General features: G+C 40.2%; 3 protein-coding genes across 5 annotated transcripts in view; 2 read left to right on the top strand and 1 right to left on the bottom strand.

Moving 5' to 3' along the window:
* Positions 1 to 391: 391 nt before the first annotated feature.
* Positions 392 to 17877, bottom strand: LOC122828256 (ubiquinol-cytochrome-c reductase complex assembly factor 3). Of its 2 annotated transcripts, XR_006370186.1 has the most exons (3): positions 17612 to 17747; positions 12274 to 12318; positions 555 to 690 (listed from the first exon to the last, which is right to left on the bottom strand). XR_006370186.1 is itself a non-coding variant. In XM_044111662.1 (2 exons), the coding sequence occupies exons 1-2, from the start codon at positions 17726 to 17728 to the stop codon at positions 562 to 564; spliced, it is 246 nt and encodes an 81-aa protein (XP_043967597.1). In that variant the 5' UTR covers positions 17729 to 17877; the 3' UTR covers positions 392 to 561. The 2 variants fall into 2 exon arrangements, 1 of the variants encoding a protein (XP_043967597.1); XM_044111662.1 differs by lacking the exon at positions 12274 to 12318 and having other exon boundaries at positions 392 to 690; positions 17612 to 17877.
* LOC122828255 (zinc finger MYM-type protein 1-like) lies at positions 3362 to 7137 on the top strand. Its single transcript, XM_044111660.1, has one exon. The coding sequence runs from the start codon at positions 3947 to 3949 to the stop codon at positions 6014 to 6016; it is 2070 nt and encodes a 689-aa protein (XP_043967595.1). The 5' UTR covers positions 3362 to 3946; the 3' UTR covers positions 6017 to 7137.
* Positions 17878 to 26436: 8559 nt separating the features above from the next.
* The window catches only part of zfr (zinc finger RNA binding protein), a 46068-nt gene continuing 45575 nt past the window's right edge, over positions 26437 to 26929 (top strand). Inside the window, exons 1-2 of one of the 2 annotated variants that reach the window (XM_044111653.1) lie at positions 26437 to 26642; positions 26791 to 26872. In XM_044111653.1, coding sequence (XP_043967588.1) covers positions 26606 to 26642; positions 26791 to 26872 — 119 coding nt within the window. In that variant the 5' untranslated portion in view covers positions 26437 to 26605. The remainder of the gene's footprint in view (positions 26643 to 26790; positions 26873 to 26929) is intronic. The other variant, XR_006370184.1, reaches the window with a different exon arrangement.

The following is a 26929-nucleotide window of genomic DNA, read 5'->3' as shown; positions in this document are numbered from 1 at the left end:
TACCCAACAGCGTAGGAATTTAGAGAAATCAAAGATTGTGAAGATTTTTTTTTAATCAGTGTATTGCAAGATGTAGTACTGGGGAGTAGATGGATTGCCCACCCACTATCTACAAGAATATGCTTCCAACTCTTCACAGCTCCAAAGAGGGAAGACTGAAAATAAATAGACCTGCAATGAGTTTTACAAGTCACCAATAATACAATCTCAGAAGTAAAACCAAAAATATTCTTTTGCTTTGGACACATCAACATTGAGTGGTAGTTTCCTGCATATGCAACTCAGATTGATAAACAGGAACATAATATGGCATCTAAATCAAGAATAATACAAACACGACTGGTCATTTAAAATGGAAAAGCTATCAGTAATAAAAATGAATGAGAAACTCTTTAGTTGAAAGAGCTTTAATCGAACAGTTCAGTGTAATGTACAGAATTGCACATTGCAGAATTGAAGACAACGGCTTCTATGCACTCCAACAGTGTCCATGTTTATGATTCATTTGTGCCTCCTCATGTAAGGAGTGTTAAACAACCAGCAACAAATAGAGGTGCGTGTCTACTTTCCAGGTCCTAATCCTCTTGCCAGGTTGTCGCTGGTTTCAGCAGCGTCCTTTAAAACTTGCATCAGCATGGCATTTCTCTGCCTCGTCTCTTCCATCCTCACTGGATTTGATTCAGGGAGGTTCTGGTGGGTGATGGACAAAAAAAGAACCAAGGTAATTCATGATAAATTGAGTTCATTTAATTTGAAAACAAACAAATAAAACCTAAAAACATACTATTATAAGAAACAGAACAAAAACCTTTGTCTTCAATGAAATATTTGCTAATGTAAAATGTAAGGAAAAAAAACAATCTGGAAGCACAAAAACCTTTAAATTACAGACCTTTGTACAGAAGACTCATGTTCACTGATAGAAAACTCCAATCTAACATTTTAAACAAGAACTTGAAAACCCTTACAAATAGTCAGAGATTATTTCACTTCATAAATGCGTGTAGGAGACAGTCATTAAACAGATGAGATTTAGTGTGTTTTAATTATAAACTGACAGTTCTCATCTTTATTAGGCAATAAAGAGCCCTATTTGGCAGGCTTGTATCTGCCTAAGATTCCTTCCTCAAAGGGAGGGAAGATTGTGTGATTTTTGACCATCAGGAGAAAATTTAGGACTTTTCACAAATGTCACTAATTGCACTCACATTTTGATTATGCTTGATACATAGTTTTAATTGTGAAAGAATACCGAATACCTGTATGTAACAGGTCTGTACATACAGTGTGCATGCTGTTAAAGGAAGAGTTTCTAATTTAGCTTAATTTGGAAAAAGTTTGGCTCTCTCTTCCTTTCTGGTTCCCGGGTCCTCCCGGCGAGCGGCAGCAAGGAAATACGATGCGTGATGACGTCACAGAGTTTAATCTCAAGGCAAGCAACGTATGAATTAACAAGAAAACTGCAGAGTTACAGAGACATACAATCTTTACCTGAGACAAAAGAATTAAAAGAAAAAGGATAGAGAAAGACAGAGAAAGAAAAGGCAAAGACATGTCTTTGGAGAAAGCTGATGCCAAAAAAGGCAGAATAGGGCAGCTATCTGAATTATTATTACTGAGCACGGACTTTTATTCTGGAGGTGTGTCTTAACTTTTTAATGTATTCCGATAGGCGTACCTCTGTTTTAACCAACCAGGCGCTCCCCTGGACACTCAGAAAAACTTAGACCTCCCCTTAATTTCACGCCAAGATCAAAGGCCACTTTTGTCTCCGATAGGACAAAAGAGCAAGAAGCTGTATCCTGGCCCCATGGGCCTCTACGGCCACCTGAGCAAATAGACCCTTAACATAAGACTTCACATATACCTGTGAATTTTTGAGTGTCTCCTTCACAAAGTTAAACAGTAATTTGGTTTAAGGAAAGATTACCTTCACAAAACCCAGTTTTTGCTCATCTGCACTCAGCATCTCAAAAGATTTGAATCTTTGCCTTGTCACATAAAATCAACAATACAAAATTGCTTTTCTTAACCTATGAAACATAACATTCAAACAATTTCCATTTGATTCTGATATTATCACGGATAGTACAATTTTCAAATACATTCATGATTCACTAGATTAGTAGTTCTAAACTTAGATAATACACTTTGGTTAAAAACCTGCTATTAATACTTAGAAAAATGTCTTAGAAATTAAATGTTAATGATTTCAATATTCTATGTTGTATTTAGTTTAAACCATGCCTGATGTTGGTTCTGGAAGACCTTTGATGTTCTGTGAACCATACAGGGTTCTGTCCTGCCGGCAATCTAATTTTATGGCTTCCTGGGCCCTGATAACACAGCAGGAGCCTCCTCGAGATCCCCTTTTGATCTGCATTTGGTTCCTGTTTCTGAATACTTACCGATAGAGTAGTTTAGTTTTAAATCCTTAACCCAAACCTGTTCAAAATTAAGAAATTTGTTCAAAATAAGAATGTTCATTATAGCTTTTTTTCACATGGCGTAAGATTAACTGTATTAGCACTAAAAATAATAATTTTTCCGTAACAATGCATAGACAAGTCAATCATTCAAACACAGAACTGTGATTTAATTAGTGGCTGGTCTAAAATGTGAAGAATAAACTCCCTAGATTGACTAAAAACTTCAAGGCTTAAGTTTAAATAATGTCCTGCAAACTGCAAATATGCAAACAGTTAAATCCACTGACTGGCTGTCCAGGTAGGAAAACAAGCATCATAAGTCAGGTTACCCCCACTCTTTGATAACTGAACGTTGGTGAAAGAACAAAATGAAAAATAAATGAAGAACCGAAGAAAGGTGGCTTGGTGAGAACACTACATCTTTAAGTCTGGTGGCATACAAATGCACCATTTGTAAGCCACCAGACACAGAAATTGATTTACTGCTTTCAAAACTATTAAAATAGCCAATTTTACAAGAGGGAAAGATTGCCCTGTTTAAATTTCACATAGTGATCCAGTATGTCACTTTATTTTTCTTTCTTCTCTTTATGTAAAATAAGAATTTAAAGGATAAGTGATAAATCAGCCTTTTGTTCATAGTGTTAACCGTTCCTGCTCAGTCTTCTGACCGTGGTCGGGAGACCATGGGCGTAGGTTTGGGTATGGACGGTCATGACATGTCCCGACCAATATTCAAGGGATATAAAATAGTCCCGACCAATTTTTGCCATATTAATAAAAAAATAAAAAAAAATAAAAAAAAACGTGTCTTTTTTAACAAAAACAAAATAAACAAAAATATACATTAGTTTAATATTTCAATATTCTATGCAGTGGTAGCATTCATTTTAAAATTCGCTGTTATGAACTATGACGACCCATGCCGCTATTGGCTTAAAGAACGTGGATCTACGTTCTTTGATTGGCTGCAGCAGGCGGCGGCCAGCTGGCTACACGCGGAACGGAAGCTTGGTCCACGGTGCTGAAAGTGAACGCGTCTCCTTCTGAGTTTGAGTCTCCGAGACCATGTCGCCTCCCAAAAGGAAAAGGACGACAGACATTAGAAATTATTTCGCTACCTCGGCTGTAAGTACAGTGAGTGGACCCATAAGTTAGATATCTATCACGCAACGCATTTGTTGTAAAGTCCGGTGTTTAGTAAGGTCAGCACTGAATGTGAGGTAGAATAGGTCTGTTAATTATATAATATTTTTTCACATAGGATGCTCAGACAGCAGAGCAAGGGGCAGAGCAGAGCGATGGAGAGGTGGCTGGAGCTTCAGGGCTCCAGGTGAGGTGTTAGTTCTCAGATATGTAATATACTGTGAAATTATCTCAGTAAATATGGCATTTGATGTGTTAGTCTTAAGTTAAGCTATTGTGAATACAAACCAGGTTATGCTTTGTTTGCTCTATAGGAGGCAGTTAGTGTGAGTGGCAGTGACCAGGGAAGTCAAGGCAGCAGTGCCCTGGACATGGGGAGTGCGCCATACCAGCCTGATGTAAAATTCATTGCAGCACAGCAGCTGCCCAATAGAAGGTTGCTGTTTCAGGCCAAATGGTTTAGCCTCTTCCCATGGCTGCATTATAGCCCCATGATGCAAAAAGTTCTTTGTTTTGAGTGTGTCAAAGCCTTTACCATCAAAACGACCTCCTTAGAAAAGAAACATGATCCTGCATTTTGCCTAAATGGTTTTGGCAATTGGAAAAAGGCTTTTGAGAGCTTTACTCGCCATCAAAATTCGAGGGCACACCATCATGCCGTCACTGTGAATGCAATGGAGCAAACTCCAGTCCATATACAGCTGGCCAGTGCTTTAGCCAAAACACAGCAGGATGCCAGGCACTGTCTTGTGGAAATTATGGAGTGTGTGAGGTATCTGGCTAGGCAGGGAATTGCAATGAGAGGGCACGCTTCAAATGAGGGTAACTTGTTCCACCTTGTGAAGTTAAAGGCAAAGGATGACCCAGTGCTAACTTCCTGGCTGACTCGCTGCCATGATTATGTAGGTCCCCAGTGCCAAAATGAATACTTGACTTTGTTTGGCCACACAATTGTGAGAGGAATTGCTGCAATGATTAGGTCCCTCCCTGTTGTCCAAATTTCTATCATTATGGATGGAACCCATGACATCCAGGCCAAAGAGCAGGTCTCTATATGCCTGAGGTATGTTGATCAAGACCTGGTGCCAGTGGAAGCATTTATCGGCTTGTTTGATACACCATCTACAACTGGTGAACAGATGGCACAACTAGCTCTGGACATGCTTCTCAGACTGAACCTGCCTATCTCAGGTGTGCAAGGACAGACGTATGACGGGGCAGCAAATATGGCAGGCCGTTTTTCTGGCGCCCAGGCAGTGCTCAAAAAGGAGCAGCCCCTGGCATTGTATGTACATTGTGGCGCACATTGTGTCAACTTAATTACCCAATGTGCATGCAATTCTTCACCCTTACTGTGTGACGCACTTCAGTGGGTCCATGAACCTAGAACACTGAGCAACCAATCTGGCAAATTTAAAGGCATTCTGGCACAGCATACTGTTCCAGAGGGGCCCACCAGGACAGTTAAACCACTCTGTCCCACAAGATGGACTGTCCGTGGGCAAGCTGTGCAGGTAGTCCTCAATGAATATGAGGCTATCCTAAACAGTCTGGAGGAAATGGCCTCACTCGGTTCCGACACAAGCACTAGGGCAAATGGTCTATTGGAGCGATTCCAAAAAGGGAAGACCATTTTAGGCCTCAAGCTAGCCACAGAGGTGCTCGGAGAGCTTGAGTGTTTGAACAAATCCCTGCAGAATTGTTCCCAAACCATTGCTGGCATGCAGACTGCAGTTCAATATGTAAGATCAGCTATTCAGGAGAAAAGGACTGATGCAAAGTTTGCAGAATTGTTTGAGAAGTCAGTGCAGATGGTGGATACTTTTGGGATTGAAGCCATTGAAATTCCTCACCAAAGGAAACCCCCCAGGAGATATACTGGTCAGGCTAGTCATCATCAGCCAAAGACAGCAGAGGAATTCTACAGGTGTGAGTTTTTCAAGGTCTTGGACTGTTTTGATATGCAGTTCAAAGAGAGATTCAACCAACCTGATCTGGAGAAATTCAAACAGGTTGAGGATGTGCTCCTCACCGGTAAGGTTAATGACACTATTGGGGAGTACCCAGAGATTAACAGGGAGAATCTGGGGATTCAACTTTCCATGTTCCTTAACAAACATCCACTAAAATCAAGTGCAGAAGCAGCAGAGATACTGAGAGGGATGGCCAGGGAAGTTTGTGGCCTATTCTATCAGGTGGAGACGCTTGTTAGGTTGTTATTGGTGATCCCTGTGGCCTCAGTGGAAGCTGAAAGAAGCTTCAGTGCTTTGAAAAGGCTGAAAAACTGGTTGAGGTCGACAATGACCCAGCAGCGCCTTAACAACATCAGTGTATGCCATGTGCATCAAACAGCACTGGACCTCATTGATATCAAGGAAATTGGGCAGCAGTTTGTGTCTGTAAATGACAGACGGAAGCATGTGTTTGGTGCATTTAAATAACACTTTTTGCCAGTTGACAAAGGCAGACACACATGAGCATGCAACAAACATTGCAATAATAGAGAATTTTATTCATGTTTATTTTTTTGTTAGTGCAATATATTATTTTATTTTTGATTTATTTGTTATTTTATAAATCTTTTTTGTTCTTATCTGCAATTGTGTTTGTTGTATAATCATATAGATCCAGAGGATATTTCTTTTTATCTTGCTTGTAATGTTTGCTGAATTTTGAAAAGGAAAAAGTAAAGTGTTCTTGAACTGATCTGCTGAGTATGACTGTATCTGGTTGTATACACAAGATGTATGATCAAGTTATGGTTATGGTTGGGGGGAGGGGGTTATTAAGCCAATGTGGTGCCCCCACTGGTCAAAAATGGTCAGGGGGGGTTTGGGGGGGTGTTGATCAGCAAGTTGTAAGGTCCCCACCAAAACTTAGACCAAACCTACGCCCTTGCGGGAGAAACAGGGGAGTTCTTTCTCCAGGGCCGAAGTGAAATCTACTTCAGGGTTAACGCCTTCATACGCCTTGGACATGAACCACACGGTGGCACGAAGGTGGCTGGAGTTAACCTTTAATAGCCCCAGCTAACAGTAGAAACTGCACAGACTTTTCCCTTAACCGCTACTCCGGTCGTCAGCTACGCTCACACTCTACACATCCAGTCTCTCCCACGCTCCCTCAGCCTTCCCGTTCTCTTTTTTTGCATGCAGCGCCCCCTTTTTGACTGAAGGACGGCTGCCACACTCAGCATACACACCACTCATGAGCTATCATCACATACAGTGGAGGCACTTTCTGCAACACTACCCCCACTCTGGATGGCAATTAAGTAATAATTCCACTCCAGCTTTACAATGCATAAAACCGATACACAATCCCTATCGCTAACAAGAGATAACTGTGACAATCATTCATACATATAGGGGAGGTGTAGCATCAAACCACATATCCAAGTGATATAATTAGCTCATTTAAGGTGTACCTCATGTGCAAAATTAAGTTTTACATGCAACAGCGGAGGAAAGAAATTACTCAGTGACATCCATGACGACCGGTGTTACGGAAAAATGATTATTTTTAGTGCTAATACAGTTAATCTTACGCCATGTGAAAAAAAGCTACAATGAACATTCTTATTTTGAACAAATTTCTTAATTTTGAACAGGTTTGGGTTAAGGATTTAAAACTAAACCACTCTATCGGTAAGTATTCAGAAACAGGAACCAAATGCAGATCAAAAGGGGATCTCGAGGAGGCTCCTGCTGTGTTATCAGAGGACAGGAGGCCATAAAATTAGCATCTACTGCAGGGCAGAAGCCTGTTTGGGTCACAGAACATCAAAGGTCTTCCAGAACCACATCTGGCAATGTTTAAACTAAATACAACATAGAATGTTGAGATCATTAACATTTAATTTCTAAGACATTTTTCTAAGTTTTAATAGCAAGTTTTTAACCAAAGTGTATTATCTAAGTTTAGAATGGTGAATGCTGAATGTATTTGAAAATTGTACTATCTATGACAATATCTGAATCAAATGGAAATTGTTTGAATGAAAATGTGTTGTTTAGTACTAGAAAATGGTTCAGGATTTATGTGATAAGGCAAGGATTCAAATCTTTGGAGATGCTGAGTGCAGATGAGCAAAAACTAGGTTCTGTGAAGGTAATCTTTCCTTAAACCAAATTACTGAGTTTAACAGTGTGAAGGAGAAACTCCAAAATTCACAGGTATATGTGAAGTCTTATGTTAAGGGTCTATTTGCTCAGGTGGCCCTAGAAGCTCATGGGGCCAGGATGTAGTTTTCTTGTAGTAGCGCTTGAGGGATTCCATACCGGCACACCCACTCACTAGCAACAATACCTGCAACGGTCACAGCTCGCTCGTTTGGAATAGGAAATGCTTCAGTCCACTTTGTGAAGTAATCTTGTATCACAATCACATAGCAGTTCTTTTGTCCTACCGGAGACAAAAGTGGCCTTTGATCTTGGCGTGAAATTAAGGGAAGGTCTAAGTTTTTCTGAGTGTCCAGAGGAGCTCCTGGTTTGCGAAACAGAGGTACGCCTTTCAGAATACATTAAAAAGTTAAGACACACCTCCAGGATAAAAGTTCAAACACAGTGATAATAATTCATATAGCTGCCCTATTCTGCCTTTTTTGGCATCAGCTTTCTCCAAAGACATGTCTTTGCCTTTTCTTTCTCTGTCTTTCTCTATCCTTTTTCTTTTAATTCTTTTGTCTCAGGTAAAGATTGTATGTCTCTGTAACTCTGCAGTTTTCTTGTTAATTCATACGTTGCTTGTTTTGGGAATTAAAACTCTGACGTCATCACGCATCGTTGTTCCTTGCTGCCACACGCCGCTCGCCGGGAGGACCCGGGAACCAGAAAGGAAGAGAGAGCCAAACTTTTTCCAAATTAAGCTAAATTAGAAACTCTTCCTTTAACACCGGGCAGGACACTAACTAAACTCCATCAGGTATGAAAAAAAACATACAGCAAAACATGTCCTTCCAGATAAATCGTTTGCTCTTCCGTTAAATTTTCTTTGCAGTTCGAACAACTGAACAGTAATAAAAAAAACAGACATGTGGCCTTCTTGGACAGGTTTAACTAACTCCTGTAACCTTAAACTGAATCCTTGGCCCTACTTGGAACTATCCAGGTGCCGAACCGGTCTGGTGCTCTACGCCGGCGCCTAGGTCGCCGAATCGGTGGGCCCAGAGGAGGTGAATCCCCCCCCCCCCCCCATCCTCATGGTTGACATGGGAAGGGGATGATGTTACAAACACACCCAGATTGGGATCTTTTGCAGTTGAGATAGGCAGTAGAGAACAGCCAGCGCCTCCACTGGTGCCATCAGAGAACAAACCCTGCAAATCCAGGTCACAGTCCGCAGAGTCCTCCTCTAAGGTTGGTGGTGGAACCTCGGTAGGTTCCCAGTGTTGACTTTGGTCCAGGACCCATGCGTTGTCCAGAGGCTCCCGGCTGCGGTAATGCTTCAGTTGGTCATGGTGGATGACTTTCACCTTGGACCTTGGGTTCTTCTGTATCCGATAAACTAGGTCATCCAGTTGGCCTAGGACGAAGAATGGCCTTCGTATGATGGGAGGAAATTTTTGACTTTATTTTTGACATGACATGTTCCTTTAATGAGATACCACACCGGGGCTCCAACTTTATACTGTGTGTGGCAGCAGTTTTTGTCATACTGTCTCTTTGCACGTGTGACCGAGTCCCTCATGGCCTCTCTAGCAATTTGGTGGGCCAACTCCAACCTTTCCCACATCTCCTGCACGTACTTTGGAGCAATGGGCTGGTGTTCCGAATCAGGGGGCAAACCTGCGACGAGGTCCACTGGTTCACTTACTTCTCGGCCTAACATCATAAAGTTTGGAGAGAAACCTGTAGCACTATGTTTGGTTGACCGGTACGCCATTATAGCATAAGGAATCATCAGGTCCCAATCCCAATGACAGCGTGCTGCAGTAGTAGCCAGGATCTTTTGGAGGGTGGCGTTGAAACGCTCGACCTGACCGTCTGACTGCGGCCTAAATGGTGTTGTGTGAGTCTTTTCTATCCCAAACAAACTGCACATCCCTTGAAACACCTCAGACTCGAAATTACGTCCCTGGTCACTGTGTAGCGCTTGAGGGATTCCATACCGGCACACCCACTCACTAGCAACAATACCTGCAACGGTCACAGCTCGCTCGTTTGGAATAGGAAATGCTTCAGTCCACTTTGTGAAGTAATCTTGTATCACAATCACATAGCAGTTTCCACGCTCAGTCTCATTTAGTGGACCCATAATGTCCAGTGCAATGCGTTCCATAGGAGCTCCTACCTGGACTGTTCCCATGGGAGCTTGCGGTGTCTTCTGGGGTCAAGTCCTTGATGCACAGCTGGTACAAGTTTTACACCAGAGGGCAACATCCTCCCTCATGTGGTACCAGTAATATTGGGTCCTTAATCTGGTCAGGGTCCGCTCTACACCAAAGTGTCCACCCACTGGCTCCTCATGCATCTGTCTCATCACGTCAGTTTGTAATTTACGTGGCAGCACAATTTGTGGGTAGAATTGGGTGTCATCAAGGCAATAGAACCTACGGACCAGAATGCCATCTCTGAAGTAGAGTCGTTTCCATTGAGTCCAGTATGTCTTAGTGGCTGGGCTGCATGGCGAGACAACAGACCACGGGGGGGCGTTTATCACTGGCCTTCATCCAACTGCGTATGAGTGCAATGTGCACATCAGTGTCCTGGGCCTGGCTCAACTCCCCCATGGTCCAGCCATGAAACAAAGAAGCAGTGTCAAGAGTCTTAGCCACATATATTTTCTCAGTCATTTTCACAGTGCATCCATCAGTTCTGACATTGTGTTGCATTCCATCTGTATCAGTGGAAATGTTTTGGTCTAAAGTTTCTGTATCTGTTATAAGGGTGTTTTGACTTACCCCCACTGGACGAACCTCTGTGGTGGAAGGTTGGTCCTCCTCCCCCTCTGAACTCAGCAACAGGGAGCTGGTGTCAGAGTTCAACTCACACTGTACAGCCCAATGGTTAATGGTTTTGGGCGGTGTTGAGAGGTCCTGTACTTTACACGAGCAGGACTGGCAGCAGGGTCTCCTGGAGAGGCTGTCGGCATTAGTGTGCTGTCGACCCGGATGTTGGATAATCTCAAAGTTGTATTCAGCCAGTTTCTCAAGCCATAAAGCTAACTGTCCTTCTGGCTCTCTCATTTTTGTCAGCCAGCGCAGACTGCTGTGGTCCGTACGCACCTTAAACGGCCGGCCAAGGAGATACTGACGAAAATGGGATGTGAAATCCACTATAGCCAGGAGTTCACGTCTTGTTGTGCAGTAGTTCTGTTCACACTTTGCCAACTTGCGACTGCCATAAGCCAACACTCGTTCCACACTCTCCTGCATTTGCGATAGTACAGCACCGATGCCGGTGTCACTTGCATCAGTGTCGAGTACAATTTCACCGCAGTCCAGGGGATAGCCAAGAATGGGGGCTGAGATGAGGAGACTCTTTAACTCGTCGAAAGCAGCCTGGTGCTCAGCATGCCACTGGAAACGAGCATTTTTCTTAGTTAGGTTGTGAAGGGGTTCAGCAATGGATGCAAAGTCTTTCACAAATCGGCGATAGTATGAGGCCAAACCGATGAAGCGTCGGACCTCCTGAATGGATGATGGTGTGGGCCACATTTGGACCTTCTGGACCTTGCTGGGGTCCGTAGCTACACCATGTTCAGACACTATGTGACCTAGGTAGCCCACCTCCTGGCGGAAAAGGCAACAGTTGGCAGGTTTTAGTTTCAGGTTAGCTTGTTGGAGTCTGTAAAACACCTAGAAAGCAAACGTTTAAGTTGGAGGCATTCCCCATCATTGAGGTTTTTAGAGCTCTGAGCATAGAGCTCCTCCAGGTGCAGAGGAACCATCGGAAAGCTGACTGGCGAGTCTGTGGCCGGTGGGGCACAGGGAGGCTGCAGGGCCTCAGCTGGCTGGAGGAGACCAGCCAGGGATCCTTCTTTAATGGTCACAGCCTTATTGCCAGGATTAAAGAGGCGAAGGGGGACCGTTTTGGACGTCTGGGGATGAACTAAGACTCTAGGAAGGATTACTTTGTGCTTCTCAACAAAACCTTTAGTAGGGCTAAGTATCATGTCACTGCAGGCTGTCCCACTTAGATGCACGCTGTCCCTCACAACATACTCCTCTCCTGGTTCCACCACCACAATTCTGGATATTTTCACTGCATGCGACATCATGTTAGATTCAGGTTGGTAGTAGGGCACTTCTTCACCAAACAGGATGATGCGGTGTCTGCCGAAATCAAGATGGGCTTCAGCTTGTGCGAGGAAGGGATGGGATTACTGAACACAAACGCGTCAACTAAGAAGAACTAAGCTAACCTATACTAACAAAGAAAGCTGAAGCTAATTGATCAATATAGTGGATTTAAACAAAGCAAACAAGTAGCCACTACATCTGGGGTTTTTTTCCCATATAAAAGAGAAAAGCTGGTGTGCTGTGGTGGCGGAGGGGATAGCACGACCCATGTTTGGAGTTCTCGACGGGGCCGTCGCAGGTTCGATTCCTGGACCCGTCGACATTTACTGCATGTCTTCCCCTCTCTCTTTCCCCCTTTCTTGTCAGCCTATTTTCAAATAAGGGACACTAGAGCCCACAAAAAAAAACCACGAGGGTAGAAGAATAAAAAAAGCAAGGCTAATATTTGTTTTCTACCTCTGTTTTTGTCCAGAGGTGCATGCATCCAGGTTTTCTTTATACCTAAAAGAACAAAAAATGTTAATGAGCTTTATTGCAGGATGTGTGCTCCTACACAGACAATTCTGTTACATTTTTCATTCCCTTTACATATTTTAGTGAAATATCTCAATCTAAAGCACAGGAGTCAAACTCCAGTCCTTGAGGGCTGCTGTCCTGCAGTTTTTAGATGTGCCACAGGTACAAAACACTGGAATGAAATGGCTTAATTTCCTCCTTCTTGTGTTGATAAGTTCTCCAGAGCCTTAATGACCTAATTATTTTATACAGGTGTGGTGCAGCAGAGGCACATCTAAATGTTGCAGGACACCGGCCCTACAGGACTGGAGTTTGACACGCCTGGCTAAAGGATTACGGTATTAAAACAGTTTATGCAACGAGATAAAAATAATTTAGTCTGTTAGAATTTTTTTAAACATTCTTCATGGTATCCATAGCAGAGCTGACATGTCATACTGTAACACTTTTTTTTTTCTGAAAAGAAATGGCTCGTTTGTCAAAGTTAATCTTTTTCCAACACCTAAAATTAAGTTTTGCTGAATACATTAAATAAAATTGACATTCTCAATAGATGACTGCTACAGTTTTAGATCTATGACCTATTACAATTCAACCATTTACAGACGCCCCTGTATGTCTGGAGGGGTCTACTAGCAGCCACTGAGTTTTACTTCCCTTGATATCTGTCTTACAATTCTACATTTCAGAGGTGCCAACATCAAAAAATGATGTAGTTAACCCCTCTGTGCTTTTTTTGATCTTTAAAGCAGTCTGCAGCCAAGTTGTTACAGAAGTTAATGAGAAGTAGCAGGGCTTATTTGGTAAAATAGCAGCAGATCTGCTTATTTCATTACCAGTAACCTTCTCTCCTTTGGTCTGTTTAACAGTTACAGTCCTTTTTGTGGGGTCTAGTGTCCCTTTTATCACAGTAGGCTGACAGGAAAGGGGGAAGGAGAGGGGGGAAGACATGCGGCAAATGTCGTCGGGTCCGGGAATCAAACCCGCGACGGCCGCGTCGAGGACTGAAGGCCTCCAAAAGTGGGGCGCGCTAACCTCTACGCCACCAGAGCACGGAAGAGATCTCCTCCTGCGCCCAGAAGGAGAGGGCGCTCTGGAGGAGCACGGCGGATCAATCAATCTGTCCGTTTTGAGGAAGCGATATCACACAAAAAAATAATTTAAAAAATCTTCACAAAAGCGCACGCACCAAACCAACTGACTGATGAACTAGCGCAAATGTCTCTGTAATTGTGGACCAGGAGGAACTTGTGAGGCATTGTGCATTCAGACCCCAGGAGGTCAAGTGCTTGTAATTTAAGTCGAGTCATTTAATTTAATTTATTATAAGTATTGAGGTCACACTACGGAGAAAAAGTTAGATGCGTTCATCTGCTTTACATGTGATGGGATCTGAATTCACAGCTCCATTATGTGAATGCGAACTAAACCGCATAAAAATGCGACTAAAAAGCCTATGTTAATATGATTATAATTTGACGGGCAAAAATAGTACATGGCCGATTTTTTTCTATGTATATGGTTCAGTGACATGCGGTCAAGAAAGGCAGGTGAGTCAGAGCCTCACCTGTCATCATGGACAAATAATATATAATAATAAAATAATTGATATTGCTATTTTCACCCTGTGGTTTGTGCTGTAAAGTATTTATTTTTCATTTAGCTTAACCAAATCTTATTAGTTTTTTCTTCAAAATCTCTGAATTTTCCTATTTTCCCATTCAAATGCTCAGAAGCGAAGCTGGTGAGGCAGCAGCTTGTTGAGCCCCACCTGAGATTGATCAACCTCTCACTAACTACACTGGCTGCCATTCTATGGGAGCATGCTCCTCCTGTCTGTATTTCACCAATAAAATGGTTAAAAAACATTTAATGTATGAACTGATTTTCCATAATTTAGCTTATTTATAAAATGTACCGTGTTTTGTCACCAACTGTGTGTGTAACAAGTTTTGTGTGCAGAGGAGCGATCAGAAACGGTACAGAACAGATTGGAGGTGAGGCAGGCAGTTCTCCTGCCTCAAGGCAGGGGGCGATCATGATCCCAGACATTGTGACTCCACAACTGCAGAATAAGAGAGTAACAGCGAGCTAGTTATACAGCAGCGGCAGGAAATTATTTTTTCATAAGAAACAGAAAATATTGTGAAGGGCCAGGCCAAAAGGCTGAACTAAATTCTGCATAATATTTATTGTATTTCTTTATATCAAAAAGAAGTAAATAGCATTGTTTTGACAAGTGGGCAAGACTAATATATGTTAAACTTATGCAATGAAAAAGTGAGGTTGCCTTCCAAAAATGTAATTTATTCACACAAATTTTTCAAAACAATGATAGACAAAACATTAACATTTCTTCGATTTGTGACTCATTAGTGAACATTTTCCATCACATTCACTCCCAAACACATTTGAGTTTCATATACTATTAGAAAGTTATGTAAAGGTTCTGAACATTTTAAAAACATCTCAATATTGTCTTTGTGATCCAAACATTAAGCAAAAAACAACACATTGTACTGTCACTGAACTGTGATTGTGAGAGAAAGGTTTCCAGATAAAGTGTACCAGATCACTGCTACCTGGTGCCTTTATATGCCTACATTTGTGGTCTAATCCCTTCATTTGGTGTGTTCTTTTTCCTTGTTCAGTGAGAGAAATCTATTCTCTCCTGGGTTTTAACGACTGCAGCAAAGTCAGGTTGAACGTCTGAAGTGGAGATGCGAAGCACAGCTGACAGATGATCATCAGTGAGAGACGATCTATATCTGGATTTTGTAAATTAACATCTCTGAAAATGTTTGTTTGCAAATGTAGGTAGAGGCAAAGAGAACAAATATCTTCTGAGCATGTTACCTAATGTTAGTGAAAGCTCTCCTCTTTGAGAGAAGAGTAGAAATCCAGCAGAAATCCTGTCTTAAAGTTCTTGGCCAGTACTGCATCAGACTGCAGTTTAATGAGTTCCAGCTGGACATCACCAGATGTAAAGAGAGAGGAAATCATGTGCATTTCACCCTCCATTGTTCTGAGATCCTTAAAGAGCCTTGAAAACTCATCATGCAATGCTCCTAGCATGGCTGAGTACCTGAATAAGTAATCAGCTGACGGTGTGACTTTTTTCAGGGTTTGCATCTGAGTGAGAGTGTTGCTCTGCAATTGTCTTGAAAGAAACTATCTTTCTAATGAAAGCCTTCACCAGGCTGTGCATTTCGTGTACAAAGAGGCCATTACCATGCAGCTTGGTGTCCAGTTCGCTCATCAGGGCAGTCACTTCAACAGCAAATGCAAAATCTTCCATCCAATCCTCATCTAAAAGCTCTGGGATGTCTTTTCCTTTCGTCTCACAAAATTCTCGAATCTGTGCTTTCAGGTCCCAGACTCCTTTTAGCATTTTACCCAGGCTGAGCCATCTGATTGATGCGGCTTTTTTTTCAGGGCATATTAGCACTGTAGAGTCTACCAAGCACTCTTTCACAAACCTCCCCTCCGAGAATGGCTTGCTGCTTTTGGCTATTTTGTGGGATATCACAAAGCGGGTCTTGGTTGCTGCATTTCTGGAGCTTGGTGAAAAAGCCTTGCTCGGTTCGCAGTTTAGCTAACAAAGCTTCCAATTTTTGTGCTTTTTCAACGTCAGTCAAGTTTTCATATTTCTCCCCATGTTTCATCTGGGAATGCCGATTCAGATTGTATTCCTTAAACATAGCGATCTGCTCCCCACAAACTAAACACACAGCTTTACCTACAACTTCAGTGTAAATAAATACTTAGCCATCCATTTTTTGATGAAAATTCTACATTCGGAATCCACCTTTCTTTTTTTAGAACGAGCTGACATTTTGACGGCTAAAGTAGTCTTCTGATAACGTTCAATCACCTGCACGTATTGCATGAATAAGAAAAACAGCAACTTCAAAATAAAAGCAGTGCAGCTTTAGTTCATGAATGAGGTAAAATTAGAAGGTATGTTTATTTTGGAATTTCCAGTTAACCTTACACGGTGGTCATAAGGGTCAGAGTCAACTAAGGGTATGTGGTCTGGGCTGTACAATGCCCAGGTCTGTCATACAGTAAAGTCAAGTGCAGCGATATATTTATAGTTTTCTCCTCTTACCACAGTGTAGGAGCCATTTATCCTTCTCAATGTTTATCGCCACCAGGAGGTTTATTTCCTTTTCAGTTCCGAGTGTCTGATGGGGGATGTGGTTATTTGAGGTCAACCATTGCTTTTGTTCACGTGTTAATGGGAAGAGGCAACAGTTTTCTACTGTGCTTGGTTTGGATTGATGCCAAATTTATGTGGATTTAAATGGAAATAGTAAGACAACGGACATTGTTCTGACAATAAATGACTTTAGAAAAATACAAAATTTTGACTAAAACAATTGCCAAAAATGTAAAATGACTTAAAATGAAATAAAAATGAGTGTGCTTCATCCCCTCGGATTAGTACTATAATGTCAAAGTGATTTTGAGTCAATAGGTCACATGACCTAAAGGTTATTGAAGAAAAATAGTAAATTATGACTAAAGAAATTGCCAAATTTTTTTTAAAAAGCATTAAATTGGAATAAGAATGAGTGTGCCTCATCTATACATTTTACATTAGAATAATTGCAAAGTGATTTTGAGTCAATAGGTCACATGACTTAGAAGCTATTGAAAAAAAATATTAGACTTTGACAAAAGAAATTTTTAAAAAATAAAATGTGTTAAAATGGCATAAAAATTTGTTTGCGTCATCTATGTAGACAAGAATTATAATGGTGGTTTTGAGTAAATGGGGCACACGACATAAAGCTATTAAAGAAAACATTATATTATTTAATACTACAATTATTTAAAATTTAATAGAGTAGCCTATAGTGTGTCTCATGTGAAAGCATGATTTAGCACTTTTTGTGTCAGTTGGTCACAATTCAAGGAATTTATTAACATTTGTTTGTCAGGAGTGTTTAGTTCGGAAATTTGTTGACGGTTCCTAAGTGAACCTCCGAAAGCTTGGGGGGGAGCGGTGGAGAACGGCTGGCAGACATTAGCGTTCATAAAACGGATCGACCTTGAGCTAAACGCCGCTTACTCCCCAGAGCGCTAATATCGAATATCCAACTTGAAGCTAACTTCACTGCGGTGTATTTTACCTCCGTCTCCCTTCGTGCTCCCGTATTACAATTTTCTCGTAAATAATACCTGGAAATCCTCATGGATTCCAGCTCTAAGCTGAGGCTAAAACAGAAACTCCAGATAACAGAGAGGCAAGGTTGAGTTTATATGAAATCACCTTCAGCATCTCTTTCCTTCGCTGTTCTCCTGGAGATATCACAAACCACAGTCCATATCCGAGCCCCATGGAAGCAATCGCCGCGGTGGATGTCAGAATAGTCCGCATCCCGCTCATCCTGAACGGTCACTTTTTGTGGTGTCTCAGCCGCTGTACTCACTTATACTCTGTCTGCTAGCTTTTATAATGTCAGAAAGAAGCAGCGGTGCGGGGGAAGCCAAGACGTTTTTCTTCCTCTTCTGCATTCTGTGGCTGGTGTCGGTAAACGTCTTGATACAATACTGCCCCCAACAGGAATGGAGTTTAAACTGCCTTGACCAAGCCTGTAATCCTTGTACCTGATTACAATTGGTGTACTTGTCATTGTAAACGCGGAGGTCATTGTGTTTGTCAACTCTCTCATCACGCAGCTCGGAGATTTCACAAAGTACAACCATAAAGGGAGTATTACTCCAGGTATTATCTGGAGTACATTTCAATGTGTTCCCTCTGCAGGAACAAAATTATTTAACTCTGTTCTGGCAGCTTCTGCCATACCACATTCCATATCTGAGCCAGATGATGTATCAAGAACAGGAACAGAGTATCAGAGTTCTGGCTCTGTTCTTTAATGGCAGAACAGAGTTCTTGATACATTATCTGGGCAGAAAGTTAAGGTGGCTTCTGACAACTATTATATTAAAATTCTGCAGTAGGCAGTGTTGTAGTAATCAAAACCGGTCTTGGTCTGGAGACCGGTCTAGAGACCATTTTTTGATGGTCTCGGTCTCGCCCGAAACGTTAGCTAGAGACAGGCACCAGCACCTCCCAACCCCACTAGGGATAAGGGTGTTAGAAAATGGATGGGTGGACGGATGGCATTATGAATGACTATATTATGATTAGTTTTTCAGGTAAAATTCTGATTTATAGTATGACTTGCTTTACATTTTATTGGAAACATATGATGATGGTCTTGTGTATCTTCTCTTCCAGTGTATGATCACAGAATGGATGACCTGAGTGATTTCCTGAGACAAAGGAATATTCCTGAGGAAACTATTGAGACCATGCTGAGAGAGAAGTTACTAAATCAGTATTTCAAAAACTACAGTTTTTTAAAGCATGTGTCTAGCAATTTTATCTAATTTAATTAAAATAATTTGCATGCAATTCTAGTTCCATTTTTGTAGTTTTAAAGAAATTATTTTTTATTCTCCTTGTTTAGATTGATACCAACGTCATCCAGCTCATGACAGATGAAAAGCTAAAGAATTATTTGCCATCATATGGAGACCGCATAGCCCTATTAGGATACTGTAAAAGGAAGGAAAATGGCCCCCCAAACAGTCGCAAATCAAAACTGTTTGAGCGCCTGAAATCAAAGCTGGGTAAAAAAAAACTGCTCATGAAGATGGCCGTGGTATGGAAAAAGTAGAGCAATCTGAAAGAACTGTAAAGAAGAATGCTCTGAAGTCAAAGAGAAAAATAGAAATAGGCTGGCTGCTGTGTGATGAAGAACAACAGGCTTTTAAACAAGTAAGAGCAAGAAAAAGTGGTGGAACAGGGAAGGTCGATGTATCAAAGGATGCTAAAAAAAAGTGAGATAATCCAGATGGCTGTTGACATTTTCTTTCCAAATGGAAGAAATAGAGAAGGGTTCAAAGCAGATTTTGAAATAGATTTGAAAGATTATCAGGAAGTGGCAATTGATGACAAAATCACTGTTGGACAAATGTTTCATGTTACAAAACTGACTATTCTCAAGTTTTACCTGACCACCCATAAAAAGAAGGCCAAACAGTCAGGCAGTCAAGATGAAGTTTTATCTTCACCATTTTTTCAGGATCAAGACAGTTCTCTGAGTCAGCCTTCCTCTTTATCTGCTGTAAATGTTGCAATGACCAGCCAATCTACAATATCCACAGAAGTAACTTCTGACTTCCTATTTGTTGGAAACATAACAAATCATGACAGTATTAACTTTTCACTCATTCTACAGAGCTTAGTGATGAGGATTTGGATAGCAGTAACAAAGTGTTTCTAGGACCGTTTTCTGACAGTGAGCCACAGATTTTGGATGATACTTTGCCAATATCCCCTCAATCCACATCATCTGAAGAAGATACTGATAGTTAACAGAGGACAGGTACTTCCTGAGCTCATAGCACAATTCTGTGATGACTGACTTCTAGATAGAGATTTCAAAATCCAGCTTGTACTCCCAGATGGAACACCTGAGATGGGTTATGATGATGGAGGAGTCGTTAGAGACTGTCTTTCTGAATTCTGGAAAGAATTCTATGACCAGTGTACTACAGGAAACACTTACAAAGTGCCTTTTCTGAGACATGATTATGGACAGCAGCAGTGGGAGAGTGTAGGCCGAATAATTGATTTTGGATGGACAAGAGAGAAATATCTTCCTATGATGATTGCACCTGTCATACTAGAGCAAGCTGCCCTTGGACAGGTAAAAAGTGAGGTGGTGGAGAATTTCCTTAAGTGCATGTCTGAATCTGAGCGCTTTGTGTTTCAGTCATGTCAGTCAGACTTCAGCAGTGTTGACAAAGAGGAATTGATAGAGATTCTTGATAACCACAGTTGCAGATGAATGCCCACTGCCAGCAATGTAAACAAAATCCTCCAAGAGCTTGCATACGAAACACTTGTCCAAGAGCCTGCTTATGTTATTGAACAGTGGGCCAAAACACTCAGTATCGCCGGGAACAGCTTCCAGGACCTTTCTTCAGTGTATGAAAACTTGCAACCAAATGCAAGAAAAGTTTTGAAGTCCATTGTCTTTCCTCACTGTAAAAAAGGAACTTAGGGGGTTATCACATCAATAAAAGAATATCATGTACTTTTAACTAAATAATTTCATGTTTCAAACAAAAACGTTTGTTTAAGGATAGGTTGTCAAAACTCAACAAGGATGATATTCTATCACACATGCAGAAGTTCTGCATATCTGTTAACTGTCAGGAGAGCAGTCAAAAACTCTATCTCTGGAAAGCCAAGATGCCAGACAACAAATACAGCTGACTTTTGTTATGCCATAATTAACATGTTAATTGTTAGCTGACGTAATAGATCATAACAGGTAAAGTGAAAATGACAGTAGGAAATGTTTAGAAGTTCACAGCCAAAATAAACAAAGATAGGAACTGTTTATTGTTATTGTGTCTTTTTATGAGACACAACTGTGTTGACAGTTGTACTTGTTACATTGCATTCATATTCATAATAAAATCGTTTTCTAATTTCTTTCTCTTTTTTGCACATTGGATTTCTTTTGTGGAAGGTTATAAAAAGAGTTTTGTGTTTTGTTTTTGTTTTACTGGGCACAACTTGGTAAATTCCTTTATCTTAAACTTATTAAATGAGTGCACTATACACCAAGGCAATTTTTTTGAGCACTTGTGATTTATTTTTGGGGATGTCAAAATAATGGATTGTTCTTTGTTGACAGAATACAAAATAAATACATTTTGAATAAAGTATAGAGTCTGTTTATGATTTGCTGTTGCACTGTAAATTGATTGGCCATAATCCTGAAAAACATATATATGTCAAGAGTAAGGACAACATTTGTACTCTCATCAAATTACCGTAATACCAACTGCAAACAATAGCATATTGGTTATTTGTTAGTAATAACATGATTAAAACATTGTTTGTACATTTAACACTCCTGTCCATATATCAACAGTTTCCCTGGACAAGTAAGGCGAAGAAAACGGAGAACCTGCAAATGTCGGTACTATTTAGTACTGTTTTGAACAAGAGACTAGTATTTTACATTAATACATAAGATTAAATACATAGAAATTAATAAATTGACCTTGACCACAACATTAAAGGAAACTAAAATGTATAGTCTTTTTAAGTTAACCATGGAAACAAATTGTAACTCATTCATGCAGTTTAGTTTTACAATCACACAGTGTTTACACAGGATATATAGACATAATATCTGACTTGTTACATGTTTTGTGGACCGGGGTGACTTAGAGAAACTATTCCCTCAGCCCATCACTGATCATTTGTCTTATATAAAGATTAGTAATTTCAAACACATCATCTGTCATTTCCAGTCTGTGCTCAGTCATGAGTTCAGTGCATAAGTGAAATACATCAACATTACAGGGAAAGTCCTTGAAACAACATTCTTCTATATCAATTTGAGCATATCTTAAGCTATAGGGCCAGCTCAAGTTATCTCATTCTAATGAGATAGTATCTCATTATTTTGAGATATTATCTCATTATAATGATATAATTTATTTTATTTTATTTTTTAACAGAGTGGCGGAAACGGGCTTCCATATAAAATAAACTCATTGTAAAGAAAGATGTTTTGGAATGAACTGGTGATCAGTGGGGGCTGCACAGTGGCATAGTTGGTAGAGCTGTTGCCTTGCAGCAAGAAGCTTCTGGGTTCGATTCCTGCCCCAGGGTCTTTCTGCATGTTCTCCCTGTGCATGGTGGGTTCTCTCCGGGTTCTCCGGCTTCCCCCCACAGTCCAAAAACATGACTATCAGGTCAATTGGTCCGTCTAAATTCTCCCTAGGTGTGAGTGTGTGTGTGAATGGTTGTGTGTCCTGTATGTCACTGTATTGCCCTGCGACAGACTGGCGACCTGTCCAGGGTGACCCCGTCTCTCGCACGGAATGTAGCTGGAGAGGAACCAGCAACCCTCCTGACCCCATTAGGGACAAGGGTGAACAGAAAATGGATGGATAGATAATTTGGAATTTGGTTATTTTGAGATGAGGAGTTAACTCATCTCAAACACACACAGTGTCCTTACAAATCAGCTACATAACTTTACACACACACCGCATGTATGTATGGACATTTATGTGTCCATTCATGCACAACATTCACAGGTGGACAAAGTTGTTGGTATCTTCTGTTAATGACTGAAAAACCCATAGTGGTCACTGAAACAACTTGAAACTGGTTGTTTCAAATAGCAAGTAATACATAAAAATTTACTGAAAATTAACCAATAAAATCAGACATTGTTTTTTATTGAGGTACAACAGAATAACAAAATGACAGACCAAGATGACTACAGTTGCACAGACTATTCTGAAACTTAAGGCCCACAGGACTGGAGCCGATCTCTCTGGCTGTAGCTGCCAGAAGAAAATGGACAAATTCAAGAGAAATTCAAACCAAGTCCAGAAAGCAAAGGTGAACTTCAAGGTCAAGGTGGACTTCATGTGAAATGACCAAGGAGGAAAGCAAATCATAAAAAAGTGAGGCTGGAATTTACCACACAGGTTCTGAGAGAAATGAGACAAAAGGTGCATCAGCTCTTTGGTCACAGACACAAAAATGCTAATAAATTTTAGCTGCCATCATTTTAATTGAGCCACAATTTAAAAGCAGTGTTTGACTTTCATCAGTTTGTCAATAAACATTTTTTTACGACTTTTGTGAGTTTCAACTAACTTCTGTTACCACTGTGGGCTTTTTGTTCATTAACCAACTATTTATGTATGCTCACTTACAAAGTATGTACACAATTTGCCCCCATATTTCCAGTTTTAATTTTCTATTGTTGCTATTACTTTTATTATTATTAATAGTAATATTACCACTGTGTGGAGAGACACATTCCTGCTTGTTGTGTCTACCACTAGGTGGTGTACAAGAATAGATGAGAGAGGAGAAGGAAAGGAGAAGAAGAGATAAGATGGAGGAAAGGAATGCTGATGTTACTGTGCTGCTGAGCAAGTTATGAATAAAAGCTGTTAAGAGTTCTTTGTCTGCTTGAGTTTCTACCTCGTCCTGGCTTCCAAACATAACACTGCTTTTATATTTGATTTTTAATGTTTAAATGTTAATGAATATGTAAACTTATCTGTCCCAGTTTTTTCATTTTAGTTGAACAAATTTGCTTATTCCTTATCGCTGAGTGAGAAATGTCTTTGAAATCTGATCACCGTATGCTAGGGTCTTTGTGTTTATGTGAAACTGAGTATAAATTTTGAATGAGTTGATTTTCATGGTTGGCTCTGGATATTTCTGAGGTACTTTTGGCTTTAAAACGATGTGTTTGATAACGTTTGATAGCAATAATTACAACTTGTTAATCTTTGACATTGTTTAGCAAAATGTTTTTACGTCAGGCTACATAGCTGCTACATCGATGAGCTGCTCTTTGCTGTAGTTGGGATTTGTTGTTTGCTGCTGAGCAAAATCATTTTGTGGCAAAAACAAACATTATTTTTACATCAACTTCTAAGTTATGTGAAACTTCTGTTACAATTATTTGAAGGCTCGGAATCAGTTCAGTACCGGTACCGGTCCACATTCTCAGGGGAGAAAGACTCAACTGGTATAAATGAAATTTTTAGTTATTGGAGTAACGTTTAAGAGAAATTAATTTAATCAAATACATGAATATGTATGTATGGCTGCACCAATTGCAGTTGTCTGGCCGATCCCTGGTTACCGATTTTTAAAAAGTCTGACCTTTTGATTTTAGTTTACCAGTATATGATTTTTTTTGTCTGAAATGTTGCTAAATATAGCAAGAAAGTCACTGAGTTGGCAACAGTGGGGTGAATATTGTTAAGTGGAAACGTTCAGACCTGACCTGGTGGGTCAGTCTGTCAGTCAAACCTCTCACTGCAGAGCAGAAGAGAAAAGTGGCTGATTTTTAAACCTTTGCTGATGAAGATAAGATTAGTGGTTAAGATGAGCTTCACATGTAAGTATCGGCCAATGAATGATAAATCAGTTGGTCAATAAATGTATCCTATATTCTATATTATACATGTATATAATGCAAACAGCACTGCCAGAGATGCAATAAGTTTGTAGCAGATGTGTGAATGATCTAATGATCGGGCTGTTGATTGCAGCCAGTCCACATTGTTAGCAGAACTAGAGGCCCCAAAACCATATTTTGCTGAGGGCCCCATGGAGGCTTGGGCTGGCCCTGGGTGTCACGCTCACAAACGAGCCGAGTCTTCTGAACTTCTCTTTACTAAGAAGATAGGACTTGAGCCTCACTAAGAGCTGTTCTTTGTTCTTGTAATACTCTGCGTACACTGCAGTAGCTATCATTATTTTATTTTAATGTATACATTGATACAGCAAATAAATAAAAACCAGAATGAAAGCCCGCAGAGCATGCACATTGTTCTTTGATACATATATATATATATATATATATATATATATATATATATATATATATATATATATATATATATATATATATATAATGCCTGGAACTGTTTTTGAACTAAAGACATAATTTTCCTCTGTGTGTGTGTGTGTGTGTGTGTGTGTGTTAAATCTGATAAGCTTTTTGGTAATGCTGTCTTGTTGACGCTCTGTCTGCTTATAACAGATCAGATATATCTGCTTATGACAGATATATATGCTCTATATACACCATATATAGAGAAGTGATTCCTTTGTCTTGTTAGATCGCGCTTCTGAGTTCTCCATCTGTACAGATGTAATAAAGCTGTGTTTTGTTCTCTTTTTTTAACAAGGTTTGGACTCAATTTTTCGCACTCCACAGTCTCATATATCGTTTTTAAAGTCATATGCTATATGTTTAGTTACTAAGCTAAATATTTAGCTTGTGACGATCCCATCCTGTCCAGTAGGTGTCTCTAGTCCACTATTTGTTTGTTTTGTTCCTTTCAGGAAGCAGGTAGATGGGCTGTTAACTGAAGGTGGCTGATAAATACTGACATCCAGTCAGTCACCGGGCCCCTGCTTGATTGGCCTCCGGACCAGACCGGAACAAGCAGCATTGGTTCACGCTTCTCTCTGACTGGCTCAGCAGTTCTCCCAGAGCATTTTGAATAAAATAAATTATTGTTTCTATGGATCCACTCGTCAGTTTCCCATTTTCTTATCACGCCTACGAGTGGGTGATAAGCTCCAATCTAAATATTTAGTTCCAATTTAAATTTAGCACCAAACTAAATATTTTGTTTGTAGCAAAATGTTTCGCTTGGAGCTAAATTTAATTAAATAAATTTAATTTATTTAATTACAGACTACATAGTCTACTAATTACCAATTTATGGTACAAAGGTGCCAATTTACTAATTTGGCACCTTTGTACCATATTTTGACACATAAGGTGCCAAACCCTTATGTGCCAAGGTTTAGCTTGCTAAGTATTTAGCTAATAGCTTGCTGAGCATTTAGCAAGCAATTTAGTTAGCGTCAAATATTTGAAGCAAAATGCTCAGCTTCACATAAATATGAAGCAAAATGCCTAGCTTCAAAAATTTGTTTGAAGCTATGTTTTTATTTAAGAAGCTAGCTATTTAGTTCCACACTATTTTTTTTGCTCTTAGCAGGATAAATATTTAGCTTATTGCCTAAATATGTAATTTGCTGTAAAACATTTAGTTTGTTAACTACATATTCAACTTGCTAAATAAATATTTAGCATCAGTGTAAATATTTATTTAGTCTGATTTAGTGGTTATGTTATGAACATAAGTGAATATAACATTCAGTTAGGTTCTTAAAGCAATTTGATCTTATATCTTTCTAAATAAATATTTGTTTTGAAGCTAGTTAGCTCGCCAACTAAATATTTAATTGAAAACTGTAACATGTATAAATAAGTGAATAACGTGCTTAAAATATGTCGTTGAAAAATTTGTCCTAAATTTTGTTTCTGTCTTAATAAGTAAAATTATTTATTTTAATTTTTAACCAGCTCTCCATATAAACGTCTGTAGAAGTTTGGTGACCAATCAATGGACCAAAACCGATGTTAAAAGTAGGTCCAAAAAGCACACTACTTTTGTTTATTTTCTCTCCACAGTCGCTGTATAACTTTGATGTATGAATGACACTGGTAGTCTTGAACTAAAATATTACTGGCGCAGGATCAGGGGCTAGACCGCGCCTGCTTTTTTGTGGCGCATGCGCCAAGGCAGCATTTCCGGGTACGACATGTAATATGAAGAGGCTAGTGTACTAGTGAGGCATCGTTAGAACGCTTACAAAAACCCAATGATTCCTATATGTCCAGTGGTCTCCTTCACCTATGGTGAGTATCATTAAAAGCTTGGACATTACGTAGGCTGATTTCTTTTGATCTATGGTTTTCTAAAAGATACTGAGCATCACAAATAAACAAGCTAATGGCTAGTCCTTGAAATGCGCTCATCAGAGCCTGCTGTGTCTGTCCTCTGCAGTGCCCAGCCGGCTTGGTGAAGATGCCAAAATGGCTACCGGCAATTATTTCGGATTTACGCATGGCGCCGCAGCTCAGTACAGGTAAGGAACTTGTGGATTTTTAGCTGTTTGACACCAACATACCTCTTTATGGCATTA

Source organism: Gambusia affinis, linkage group LG03 (genome assembly GCF_019740435.1).
Source record: "Gambusia affinis linkage group LG03, SWU_Gaff_1.0, whole genome shotgun sequence".
NCBI lineage: Eukaryota > Metazoa > Chordata > Actinopteri > Cyprinodontiformes > Poeciliidae > Gambusia > Gambusia affinis.
This window is presented reverse-complemented; position numbering and strand designations above follow the sequence as displayed.